General features: G+C 49.4%; 1 protein-coding gene across 1 annotated transcript in view; it reads right to left on the minus strand.

Moving 5' to 3' along the window:
• Nucleotides 1-12,802, minus strand: part of DHX8 (DEAH-box helicase 8) — a 53,950-nt gene extending 41,148 nt beyond the window's left edge. The window contains exons 1-4 of the mRNA XM_077252081.1: nucleotides 12,669-12,802; nucleotides 10,524-10,683; nucleotides 9,072-9,157; nucleotides 4,781-4,853 (exon numbers count right to left, since the gene is read on the minus strand). Of these exons, the coding sequence (XP_077108196.1) occupies nucleotides 4,781-4,853; nucleotides 9,072-9,157; nucleotides 10,524-10,626 (262 nt within the window). The 5' untranslated portion in view covers nucleotides 10,627-10,683; nucleotides 12,669-12,802. The remainder of the gene's footprint in view (nucleotides 1-4,780; nucleotides 4,854-9,071; nucleotides 9,158-10,523; nucleotides 10,684-12,668) is intronic.
• Nucleotides 12,803-14,266: the final 1,464 nt, after the last annotated feature.

Raw genomic sequence — 14,266 nt, forward strand, 5'->3', positions numbered from 1 at the left:
GCAACATGTGCCTGTTCAGACTGGATTACCCAGTCATGCACCGCGGCGTCTGCTTGCGTCATAAGGGCGCGCTCTCACCCCGCGCGTGCCACTAGCCTCCGGTCCTGGACTGTGGGAAGATCAAACCAATAACAGTTAGTACATGGATAATGGCAGAGCATTAGGATGTACACACATTACTCATCCAGGAGATCACGTCTATTCCGAATCCTTAGGTGTCTAAACCCCAAACAAGGGTTGGATATTATTGCAACTAAGGAATACACAATCCGGCAGGTAATATTTCCCAACATTACCAGAGTTGGCCTCTCATTAGAAACGCTGAAAGGGAAACGTGGATCATCGCTCCTATTTTACTGACATTACACACATATACATATCCTAAAAGGCAAGCTTGTCAGTGTTATCAGCCATGGAGGGAGTAACCATACTCCATGGCTAGAGAAAAACAGGATTCTTCCCACCAGAGAGGTGCTGATTCGCCACAAGGTGCCAAAGGCAGACATGCCATCCCTGGTAACCATAGTACAATAGACTTATGGGACGGGAATCTGTCTACTGGATGTTAATCAAGGAAACCAGCCTGATTGTCACATGTGGAATTGTTAAGGATTTTTTCCTTCCACCTCTTGGTATTCTCTGCTCCCAGGACAGTAGTATGTCCCTTTATAGGTTGAGAAAAACTGTTCCATACGGAAGAACTGCTAATTTACTCAGCCAATTCAAGCAAAGCTCAGCTAAGCCCTGTTGTAAAGAATGAATCAACAGAAGTTGGAACTGGGTACAAAACCACTAGGACTCTATAAGCCAAAGTTGGGGCCCAAGACAAAAATGTGAAATGGTAGATCCACGATATACCTTGTGCGTGGCTGCATAACCTAAATCAGAAGGTCTAACCCAGAGCCAAAAAAGAAAATACCAAGCCCGAAGTACTAGGAAGCACAGAGGTACTATGATACTAATGATACCCCCTAAGGCACAGGGGCACTGAAGCAATAAGATGCCCGTAAGCACACATCTTGATGCATGGAGGGGCTATGCATCAATGTGAAGCAAAAAAGCACAATGAAGCACCACGATGCAATATAATGCAATACAATGTATAAAGGCAATATGAAGCACTAAGATGCGACATGATGCACAGAGGCACTGTGAACTATGATGCACACAGGCAATATGAAACACTATAATACAACATGAAGCACAGAGGCACTATGATGCAATATGATACACAGAGGCACTCGATATGATGCATGGAGGCACTAAGATGCAACATGATGCAGAGGCACTCAATATGATGCATAAAAGCACAATGATGCAATATGAAGCAGAGGTACTCAATATGATGCATAAAGGCACTACAATGCAACATGCTGCACAGCGGCACTCAATATGATGCATAGAGGCACTGATGCAATATGAAGCACAGATGCACTCAATATGATGCATAAAGGCACTATGATGCAACATGATGCACAGAGGCTCTCAATATGATACGTAGAGGCACAATAATGCAATATGAAGCACAGAGGCACTCAGTATGATGCATTGATGCACTATGATACAATATGACACCCAGAGGCACTCAGTACGATGCATAGAGGCACTATGATGCAATACAACACGCAGAGGCACTCAATACGATGCCTAGAGGTACTATGATGCAAAATGATACATAGATGCATGCAATATAATGCATAAAAGCACTATGATGCAATATGATACACAGAGACATGCCATATAATGCATAGAGGCACCATGATGCAATATGATGCACAGGGGCACTTAGTATGATGTATAGAGGCACCATGATGCCATATGACGCACAGAGGCACTCAGTAAGATGCATAGAGGCACCATGCCGCAATATGATGCACAGAGGCACGCAATATAAGGCATAGAGGTACCATGATGTAATATGATACGTAGAGGCATGTAATATAATGCATAGAAGCACTATGATGCGACATGATACAGGGACACACGACATAATGCATAGAAGCAATATGATACACAGACACGCAATATAATGCAAAGAGGCACCATGACATGCAAGGGCACTCGGTAAGATGCATAGAGGCTCTAAGATGCAATATGACACACAGAGGCACTCAATACGATGCATAGAGGAAACATGATGCAATGTGTTGCACTCAATATAATGCATAAAAGTATCATGATGCCGTATGATATGGGGCAGCACGGTGGCTTAGTGGCCAGCCCTGCAGCGCTGGAGTCCCGGGCCCAAATCCCACCCAGGACAACATCCGCAAAGAGCCCGCATGCTCTCTCCGTGTTTGCGTGGGTCTCCTCCGGGCACTCCGGCCTCCTCCCACACCCCAAAGACACACCGATAGGAAATTCAGACTGTGAGCCCCACCGGGGACAGCGATGGCAAGGTCCGCAAAGCGCTGCGTAATATGTTAGCGCTATACAAAAACAAAGACCATTATTATTATTATTATATGATGTTCAGCCACACGCAATATAAAGCATAGAGCTACAGTCATGCTTCAAAATTGGCACATAGTTACAAGCAAAAGAGCAATCTCTCAGAGATACGGATAAGCCTCTACTCTGAATAGTACATCTCATTTGTCAGACTGACCCCACCCGAAGGAGCTAACTAATGAGTCGCAGCTGGAGGGCAGTCTTCATGGAGGCAAAGTGCTCCCAAATTGTCCTCCCAAGGCATAGAGTAGTTAAGTTGCAAAGAAAAGTGAGACACCTGTTTATCAGACCCCCCTCACAAAAAAAAAAAAAAGTGAAAACCATGCTTCCAAAGGTCACTTTTGAAGTCTAATCATAAGGCTCTGCGCAGACAAGACATGCAACTAACTTAAGGCAAATCATGAGATGTAGCCTGGACATATGGCCTTATTATAGCCTAGAGGTCCAAGGTCTGGCTGTGTATATGTGAAAACATACCTCACATATGAAGCTCTAGCACAGCTTTGCACAAAGGCATGAGCTATCAACAGAACATTCCACCATGCACTTACCTGTGCTGGCTCCATACCTGCTAAAAAACAGGGGGAGCTGGTGACGCCGAGAGCCCATCATAAGGGGAAGCGGCGTCCCATCAGGAATGCTGCATTGCTGTCAATGATTTTCTCTCCCCCATGAGGTCCAGGCCTGGCAACTGAAGTAGGCCGAGCTCAGGTGTTTCCCTGGAGAAGATTCTGGGAGAGGCAGCATGCGGCTTTTTTTTTTTTTTTCCCCTTGCACACCGGGGGCCCCAGCTTTTGCAGATTGCAGGCTTATGCTTCAGGGGGGAGAGCGCCACTCTCCCCGTAACCACAGAGGGACCCCCCTGTATGTTTATCGCTGCTGTGGCATTTTTTTTTTTTGTGGCTAGTGCTGCGGTTTGCGCTGCGGCCTGTGCTGCGGCTCGTGCTGCGGTTCCTTTACCGACGGATTACTGAAGCAGCCTTTTTTTTTTTTTTTTTTTTTTTAATGCAGCGGCGATTCCCACCGCTTGATTCAATTATGCGCCTGCGCAGAAGCGCCTCTTCTGGCGCCTGCGGAGTGTGCCATTATCGCTCTTTCCAACGTGCAGTTTCAAGATGGTGCCGCACATGACCCGCTGCCCACCGAAGCTCCCGGTCTTTTTGCAGCCTGCAGCCTGCCCTAACGTGCGGTCCCTGCGCGCCGGTCGGCTATGCAGTGTGCAGGCTGACGCTTCCAAAGGGAGAGCCGCGCCGCTCCTCCCGCAACCACAGAGGGACCCCCCTGGATGTTGCCGCTGCTGCATCTTACCTAGGGAGGTGACCGCGAACTCCATGTCACCTCCCCCGCACACCCTAGAGGCCCACTAGCCCCAGCGGTGGCGCTTCGGGTGACCACACCAGCCGAGGCAGAGGGACCCCAGCTGCCTGAGTCGGACTGATTGGCCCCGGAATCCCACGACGATCTTCCTTCTGGTAAGTCTGTAGGTCTCCCATCAAGGACAGGAAACCAACTGATGCGGGAGAGTGGTACCGCCCTTTTTATCTGTAGGTTTCCTGTCCTTGGTGGGCGGATCCCCTCTCTCCGTGGTGCCGTCATGGGCGACAGAGAAACAGGTTATACTATACTCACCTGGGGGGGCGCTGGGAAATGTCCGAGAAGCCCAGCACCTGCACACTGCAGTACTTTGCGCTGCCCTCAACAGGGCAGATAAAGTACGCCTGCGCCGAAGCCGCGACAGGAAGCAAGGAAGAGGACGTCATCGTATGAAGATGGGAGGAGTCAGACCCAGACCTGCGACGCCCATCGGACCGCCCCCCCTCCCATCCAGGGGAGTATAATAACTTGTTTTTCTTATCTTTCAGGTTACATCGGGGGCTTATCTACAGCATTACAGAATGCGGTAGATAAGCCCCTAATGGCGGTGGCCTCAGCTTATATACGAAAAAGTAGATGACAGATTCCCTTTAAGACAACGAGAGTTGGTGTGAATTGAATTTCCGATCTCATCCCATCAGCCACAACAGTATCTGTGGCCACAGTACGTGAGCAGCCGTACCGTCTCTTACCTTCTGGCATCCGTGGATCTTCTTTAGATTAGATGGCCAGACACAATGCCATCGCTGCATCCTGAGGCAAGTGTGGTATAGTGGCAGGTCAGCTAATCAAATGAAGAGCCGTGGATGCAGTCAGGTAAGAGGCGGTACTCTATCTCACATGCACCGGCCACAGAACACCATCATGGCCGATTGAAAGAGAAATGTGAAGAAATTTGTACAAACTCTAATGATAAATCAGGAATTGGTGTATACAGAGGGAAGTCCAGACGTACCTTGACTTGTTGATTGTTTCATTGGCGGTCTCATGGTCTGAATCAATCGCAACAGATTACTTATTAGGGAATCCTAGAGTGAAATGATCAGAAATGTGAATCATTAATGCAAGTTCCATTTTATTAAAGGGGTTTCTACACCTTGTTCTAGGCATACATAAGATCGTGTTAGGATCCTGCGGACAGAGCAACGGCTGAGGGACTAGAATTACAGCATTTTTCGGACTATAAGACATACCAGACCATAAGATGCACCTAAGTTTCAGAGGAGGAAATTAGGGGGAAAAAAAAAAACGAAGCAAAAAATGTGGTAAATTTTGTACTTAATATCCTCTATCTTGGTACGCATGGCCCCCCTCATCCCCATCCTGATACGCATGGCCCCCCTCATCCCCATCCTGGTACGCAGGGTCCCCCCTCATCCCCATCCTGGTACGCAGGGTCCCCCCTCATCCCCATCCTGGTACGCAGGGCCCCCCCCTCATCCCCATCCTGGTACGCAGGGCCCCCCCCTCATCCCCATCCTGGTACGCAGGGCCCCCCCCTCATCCCCATCCTGGTACGCAGGGCCCCCCCCCTCATCCCCATCCTGGTACGCAGGGCCCCCCCCTCATCCCCATCCTGGTACGCAGGGTCCCCCCTCATCCCCATCCTGGTACGCAGGGCCCCCCCTCATCCCCATCCTGGTACGCAGGGCCCCCCCTCATCCCCATCCTGGTACGCAGGGCCCCCCCCTCATCCCCATCCTGGTACGCAGGGCCCCCCCTCATCCCCATCCTGGTACGCAGGGCCCCCCTCATCCCCATCCTGGTACGCAGAGCCCCCCCATCATCCCCATCCTGGTACGCAGAGCCCCCCATCATCCCCATCCTGGTACGCAGAGCCCCCCTCATCCCCATCCTGGTATGCAGAGCCCCCCCTCATCCCCATACTGGTATGCAGGGCCCCCCATCATCCCCATCCTGGTATGCAGAGCCCCCCTCATCCCCATCCTGGTATGCAGAGCCCCCCCATCATCCCCATCCTGGTATGCAGAGCCCCCCCTCATCCCCATCCTGGTATGCAGAGCCCCCCCATCATCCCCATCCTGGTATGCAGAGCCCCCCCTCATCCCCATCCTGGTATGCAGGGCCCCATCACTATCCTGGTATGCAGGGATGCATCCTTAACCTGGTATGATTGGCCCCCATCCTGGTATGCAAGGCCCCATCAGAAAACATTTTAAAAAAAGCCATTACACTTACCTTCCCAGCACTCCCTCGCAGTATCTTGTTCCGATGCCAGCAGCTGCTTTATGCTTGTAAGCAGCACATGGCAGGGACATCATGCGCTGCTTGCAAGCTGAAGGGCAACTGCCGGAAACTCACTGCTCTGCACACCGGGACTGTGTGCATGGAGAGCAGTGAGTATTCATTGCTCTTTAATAGCAAGTAGAGTGTCAACCGGAGCCTTCCTGCAGTCTGACGACGGTCATGTGTGCCGCTATTTAAGAGAAACGAATATTCCATGGGCGTGAAATGCAGTGAATATTCATTCCCTTTAGTAGCGGCACACATGACCGCCGTCAGACTGCAGGAAGGCTCCGGCTGACACTGTGCTTGCTATTAAAGAGCAATGAATACTCACTGCTCTTCGTGCACACAGTCTGGTTGTGCAGAGCAGTGAGTTTTCCAGCAGCTGCCCTTCAGCTTGCAAGAAGCGCATGATGCCCCTGCCATGTGCTGCTTACAAACATAAAGCAGCTGCTGGCATCGGAACAAGGTAAGTGTAATGGCTTGGTTTTTTTTTAATGTTTTCTGATGGGGGCATGCATACCAGTGCAGGAATGAGGGCCAATCATACCAGGATGCTATTAAAGAGAAGTGAATATTCATTGCTCCCCACGCCCATGGGCGTGGAATGCAGTGAATATTCATTTCTCTTTAGCAGCGGGCACAGGAGTTAGCTGAAGCAGCCGTTTCCTACTGTGACCCGGTGCCTCACCGCTGCTGCTCCCTCACCTCCCCACCACAGCCGGTACATCCAGACTATAAGACGCACCCCCCCATTTTCCTCCACATTTTTGGAAGAAAAAAGTGAATCTTATAGTCCGAAAAATACGGTACATCCTCTGTACATAAAATGTATTGACAAGATCCTAAGAGCAGAGCAACGGCTGAGGGACTAGAATTATCCCCAGGTTTTGCATTCAGTGCAATCTCAAAGAAGAAGCACTTATGCCCTTTTCAGACAATTCTACAAAATCATTCCTTGTATAAAGGTACCGTCACATTAAGCGACGCTGCAGCGATAGCGACAGCGATGCCGATCGCTACAGCGTCGCTGTTTGGTCGCTGGAGAGCTGTCACACAGACCGCTCTCCAGCGACCAACGATGCCGAGGTCCCCGGGTAACCAGGGTAAACATCGGGTTACTAAGCGCAGGGCCGCGCTTAGTAACCCGATGTTTACCCTGGTTACCAGCGTAAAAGTTAAAAAAACAAACACTACATACTCACCAGCGCGTCCCCCAGCCTCTGCTTCCTGACACTGACTGAGCTCCGGCCCTAACAGCACAGCGGTGACGTCACCGCTGTGCTTTCACTTTCAGTTTAGGGCCGGCGCTCAGTCAGTGTCAGGAAGCAGAGGCTGGGGGACGCGCTGGTGAGTATGTAGTGTTTGTTTTTTTAACTTTTACGCTGGTAACCAGGGTAAACATCGGGTTACTAAGCGCGGCCCTGCGCTTAGCAACATGATGTTTACCCTGGTTACCAGTGTAAAATATCGCTGGTATCCTTGCTTTTGCTGTCAAACACGGCGATACACGGCGACCTAGCGACCAAATAAAGTGCAGACCTTCTAGCAGCGACCAGCAATTTCACAGCGGGATCCAGATCGCTGCTGCGTGTCAAATACAGCGATATCGCTATCCAGGTCGCTGCAACGTCACGGATCGCTGGCGATATCGCCTAGTGTGACGGTACCTTTACCCATCAGGAGATTGCTTGGAATGCAATCCTACTAAAGATCAGTCTGTGACAAACTATCATTTATCTTTATTGCAGAGTTGGCAGTTTTATAAAGGGCAGATAATCATCAGCGGTGTAGTGGTATTAAACATATGCAGACGGGGAGCGCAAATGGCGATAGGCCCCTCTACTATACCAGTATCATAAATGTCACAGTGTAGGTGGAGGGCACTGCTACAGATTCTGCATTGGAGTCCAGTATATGGCCCTAAATTAACCACTATCATAAAGTCCAACGTGTCACGAAAAAAAACAAATCTCAGAATCACTGGGATTTGTTTAAAGGGAACCTGTCACAAGCCCCCCCCCAGGTGTTTTAAACTGAAAGAGCCACCTTGTGCAGCAGTAATGCTGCATTCTGACAAGGTGGCTCTTTTAGTTCTGGGTGCTGTAACTGGCGAAATAATCAGTTTTGTAATTTGTCCAGAAATACCTGGTCTTCAGTCAAGGAGGCAGGCTTTCCCCCCCTGCTGCAGATGCCACACAGCCGTCACTCAAATCTTCTTGGCGCCGGGCGCCGCCTCCTCACTGCTGTTTTCAAATGTGCCGGCGCTCTTTTCCCCTGCCTTGGGCAGGCACAGTGAGCGCTGCCCGTCTGCCTTCATATGCAGTCCAGCTGACTGCGCCTGCGCGGCCGCCCTGCCTGTGAATCCCAGCCCTGCAGTGTCTTCTGATTTATTCACATTGCGGGGCTGGGATTCACAGGTAGGGCGTCAGCACAGGCGCAGTCAGCTGGACTGCATATCTCACTGCGCCTGCCCAAGGCAGGGGAAAAGAGCGCAGGCGCCGGCACATTAGAAAACAGTAGTGAGGAGGCGGCGCCCGGCGCCAAGAAGATTTGAGTGATGGCTGTGTGGCATCTGCAGAAGGGGGTTAAAGCCTGCCTCCTTGACTGAAGAAAAGGTATTTCTGACAAATTACAAAACTGATTACTTCGCCAGTTACAGCACCCAGAACTAAAAGAGCCACCTTGTCAGAATGCAGCATTACTGCTGCACAAGGTGGCTCTTTCAGTTTAAAATGCCTGGGGGGTGACAGGTTCCCTTTAAGTGCTCCGTTACACATTTGGATCTCATGTACACAGTTTATAGAGGCTGCATAGGTCAACCATGGAGAACATTACACAGTAAATGGGAATTGTGTGTTTCCAGTCCAGCTGTCAATCTGGTTGATATAAATAATACATGCCTGAACCAAGAGCAAAGTAATAAGACAAGAGTCCTCAGTACTTAAACCAGGCAGATGGATATACTTGGCTCAGGTGAGAGAAATAAGGAAACTTACAGTGAATTCTGCTCCATTCTTCTCAAGAGACGACTTGAACGAGTCAAAAGTTGTGGTTTTCTCTGCGAGATCGATGACAAATTCCGCTGTGAGACAGAAGAGTCATGAGGTAAGATCAGAACATGACTTGTGGATGCATTAAGACAACAAACAGAACAATCTTAGATATGTAAAAAATAAAACCACCCATGGTGTCCTCCATGTCCTAGAGCACGGCTCTGCAGACCAGAAAGGTGGATAAATCAGCAACAGACCACCGTAAAGTCACTTGGAAGTAGTTGCTGAAATCTCCTGACCTGTGGCCTGTACACGGACCTGCGTTCCCCTACAAAGTGAGTAACACACTGCTCAGAAGAGTTGAGCAAAAAGATTTGTGAGACCCTGATACCGCGGCCACTTTGGTAGTCTGTGAGCACCGGACCAGAGTCATGTGAACCTACCTTACAGTATTTCCGTTTGGGATCCAAAAGAGTCAGCTCTTTTTGGTGAGGGGAGCCAAATGATCTAACTCACCAAAAATACCGTCAGTAGGTTGTAGAACTCTGGTCCAGTACTCACATATTACTTATTCCAGCCACAAAAATAAATATCTACCTACTGGACATGTTAGGTTAGATCAAGGGGATCTTTCTGCTGGCATCAGAACCAACCTCCATGCTGCTTGTGTAACATCTAAAGAGGGGGAATGAAGAAGCAGCATCAAACACTACTCCATTCAAACTCAAGGGCCTGGTGATCAGACAGACGAGAAGGGTTTCCCAATGGAGTAGCCCTTTAGTAATTTAAGAAATCAATAATGACTCTCAGCCCAGTGACTGTAGCTCCTGTCTGTGCCAATGATCACCGTAGAGGTCATGTGTCATGGCGGCTGGACGGGGGAAGCAAACATTTCACTGTACTATTCTATAGAAAAAAAGAAAGTAGCACAGCACAGTAAATAAAAAGGGTGCAGAGCTTCACATACCAAACCTTATGAATAAGGTCAAAAAAAGCTGAAGCCGCACTCCATAATGCAGAAACAAGGTGCTCTATATTGGCCCATGCAGCGACATTTTGGTCCTAGGTGCAGACCTTTCTCAAGTGCTTTGGACCGAAACGTCACCACATGGGCCAATAAAGAGCACCTTGTTTCTGCATTATGGAGTGCTGCCTCAGCTTTTTTTTTTTTTTACTTTGTACTATTCTATAGTGATCAAGCTATATACCAACACCAAGCATTTCCATAAGGGATGGCGAACCATTAATGATGCAGCTGCCTATGGATAAAATACATATACATTTTGTGGACACTCGGTACATATTACAGTGCTGAGGAATTGATCTGTATGCAGCTCTGTTATAGAAAGAGTCCAAGGTAGTCCAATCTCCATGATCAGGTCTTATTGACCCCCAGGAAAGCACATACAAGGCTGCAGAAGACCCGTTCTGATGTGGTAGAACCAATAATCTCACCTAAATCTTTGTCATTGATGCCCAAATGGTTATCCAGCTCTGTGCAAACCTTGGAAACCAAGGAGAGGTATTCAAGTTTCCTCAGCTCCTCCAAATCTGCCATGGTGGATACTCACAGGAGAACACTGTAGAGGAAAACGTGTGCCACGTACAGCGAGATCTAGAGACAAATAACAGATATTGTTACATTACAAGAGCATTATACACATTTACCATCCCCGGGAGCACATCACATACAGTCTCCTGGCAAACATTATCATCCCCGACCCTCCAGCCTCAGGCGCACAATAAAGAACGCCCCCAGGTGCATATCAGGTACCAGCCTCGTTCCTCTGTTCTCAAAGTGCACTTCACATACCATCACCTGGCAACCATCACACCGGCCCGACGCCTCAGGTGCATGTCACGTAACAACCCCCAGGAACACGTCATGTACCATCCCAGACCCCCCCATCCCCAAGTGCACATCACACACTGCTCCTAACCCTCCAGCTCCAGGCGCTCATCAAGAGCCGTCCCCAGGAGCGTGTAACATACCATCAACTAACATCACACACCGTCCAGTGTCAGGCGCATGTCACACAAATGGGAAAAGCGGGAAGAGCAAAGTGCCAGAATTGGCGCATCTAATAGTCTAACTGCACCTTTTCGGGGGGCACCTGCAGGCTGCAATTTTTAGGCTGGGTGAGGCCAATATACAAGGCCCCTTAACAGCCTGAGATTACCAGCCCCCAGCTGTCTGCTTTAGCTTGGCTGGTTGTCAAAAATAGGGGGGACACCATGCCTTTTTTTTTTATTATTTATTTCAATAAATAAAAAAATATATATACTGTGGGGACCCCTCTATTCTTGATAACCAACATTGATAAAGCTGACAGCTGAGGATTGCAGACCACAACTGTAAGTTTTGCCTGGCTGGTTATCAAAAATACAGGGGAACCCACGCCGTTTTTTAAATGATCATTTATTTATAGCGCAAGCTGATGAATACTGCCATCAGCTGAACCTGCTTTCACTGTTATAAGCGACAGCAGGCATAGTCTGATAGAAGTAGTAGTCCTAGCAGCCGATGCCTGTGACAGGAGGTAAACGTTATACCTTTGGTCACAGCTGCTGACTCACGCTGTCATCCGACCGCCGCAGCACTCTGACCAGCGGTAAGATCATTATGCAGAAGAAAGCGTGGCAAACAAGGGATGTTCGGGACCCCCATTCATCTGAATAGGCTCCAGGTTCGGGTACTGTTCTGGTACCTGAACCAAACTAGTTTTTTTTTTTTACTGTTCAGCCGAACCCGAACATCCAGGGATTCTCCCATCACTAGTCATGTACGTTTCCGAGTGCACATCATGCACTGCTCCCAAGCCCCTAGCTCCAGACTCTCAAGTATGGTCCCTGGGTCCACGTCACACACCACCGTCCGTCATGTATCGTCCTCAGGTGCATATTATGTACTGTCCCCAAGTGAATGTCACGTGACATACCCGGAAACAAGACTTGTGCCGTCCTCAACCCTCCATCCCCAGGCGCACATCACACACGTCCCCCGATCCTCTGGCCCTGAGTGCATGTCATATGCCATACTGATACCCCCATTACTCATCTTATATCACAGCTCCTAGCCCCCAGTCCTAATCACAGATCACCCTACCATCCTCAGGCACACATCACGTACTGGCTTGAGCCCCCTATAGCTCACCTTATATCGCAGCTCCTAATCCACCAGTCCTGATCACATAACTAACACATATATATATATATATATATATATATATATATATATATATATATATATATATATATATATACACACACACACACACTGTACATACACACTCCCTGATTCCCCTGTCCTGATCACATAAACACACACACTCTAGTCCGCCAGTCCTGAGCACAAAACACACATATACACATACATATGCACACACGCGCACACATACACACCGTACATACACACCGTACGTACATACACACACATACACACCGTACATACACACCGTACGTACATACACACACATATACACCGTACATACACACACACGCTTCCTGATTCCCCTGTCCTGATCACATAACACAATCCAGGCCGCTGTGTGTTCAGGTGACACATTCCCCCTACACCATAACACTGCATTGTATAGCTACCTTGTGGTCTATTTGGTTCGTCACGTCAGGTCAGTGTCCATCCATATTTGCTGTGGCGAGCTTATCCGGTTCCGTCACATACAGTGTCGGTTCATTATCATGTTTCTGAAGCACTAACTTCCGCCACCTCCAATATGTCCGATAGCTAACATGGAGTTGATTTTTGGAGAGCATGATGTCACCGGAAGAGGCGGGACCTCCTTCAGACCAGTGACGAGTGACGACCTGATACCAGGAATCATCGTGTGCAGAGGCTGCTGGAGTGGAGAGGACGGAGGGGCCGCACAATGGGGCTGTGTGCAGATGGGAATGAGGACACAAGACTCCGTCTGAGTGCTCCGATGATGCACTTTGGGGCAAAACACATGGATGATGTTAATATATGGGGGCTGCATGTTGGGAGGGTTGCACAGGGATTGACCGCTGCTACTGTGTGGGGCTGCTTATTTGGGGGGGTGGTGGCAGGGTTGATGTTACTTTATTGGCAAAGGGGAAATGAGGAGCTGTGTGCAGAAGGGGGGATTATGCTGAGGGGCTGTGCAGAGAAGGGGTGGGTGATGATGTGGGGCTGTGCAGAGAAGGGGTGGGTGATAATGAGGGGCTGCGCTGAGAAGGTGGGTGATGAGGGGCTGCGCGGAGAAGGGGTGGGTGATGTGGGGCTGCGCAGAGAACGGGTGGGTGATGTGGGGTTGTGTGGAGAAGGTGGGTGATGATGAGGGGCTGCGCAGAGAAGGTGGGTGATGATGAGGGGTTGTGTGGAGAAGGTGGATGATAATGAGGGGCTGCGCTGAAAAGGGGTGGGTGATGAGGGGCTGTGCGGAGAAGGGGTGGGTGATAATGAGGGGCTGTGCAGATAAGGGGTGGGTGATGATGAGGGGCTGCGCGGAGAAGGGGTGGGTGATGATGTGGGGCTGTGTGGAGAAGGTGGGTGATGATGAGGGGCTGCGCAGAGAAGGTGGGTGATGATGAGGGGCTGCGCAGAGAAGGGGTGGATGATGTGGGGCTGCGCAGAGAACGGGTGGGTGATGTGGGGTTGTGTGGAGAAGGTGGGTGATTATGAGGGACTGCAGAGAAGGTGGGTGATGATGAGGGGCTGCGCAGAGAAGGGGTGGGTGATGTGGGGCTGCGCGGAGAACGGGTGGGTGATGATGTGGGGTTGTGTGGAGAAGGGGGTTTGATGAGGAGGGACTTTCCCACCGCACTGGTGCTGATGTCAGAAAGGTGAAGTGAGTTAATTGGCTGTGAACTCACAGGACCAGATGGCTCTGCGAGCAGGAAAACTTTCTCACACTCGTGGTCCCATCAGACAGGTAATAGCAGTTCAAAGGGAGACACTGGGCTGCACATTCTGCTCAGTGTCTCTGCTGGATGATGGGCTGTATGGTTGCATTATGCAGCCTGCCAACTAGATGTAGCAGAGCTAGACCTGTCTTAGGACAAATAGATTATCATCTCTGCGGAAAGGTGAGGAATATTGTTGTTTTTTTACTTTTTAACTCTTTTGTAGATGACAAGGGCATCGGTGGACTGGACGAGGTCGTAAGTATGGTTTAATTAAGATTATTAAAGGAGTCTCATGCTTTGAATTGAAAAACTTT

The sequence above is a fragment of the Ranitomeya variabilis genome, chromosome 4, assembly GCF_051348905.1.
Source record: "Ranitomeya variabilis isolate aRanVar5 chromosome 4, aRanVar5.hap1, whole genome shotgun sequence".
Taxonomy (NCBI): domain Eukaryota; kingdom Metazoa; phylum Chordata; class Amphibia; order Anura; family Dendrobatidae; genus Ranitomeya; species Ranitomeya variabilis.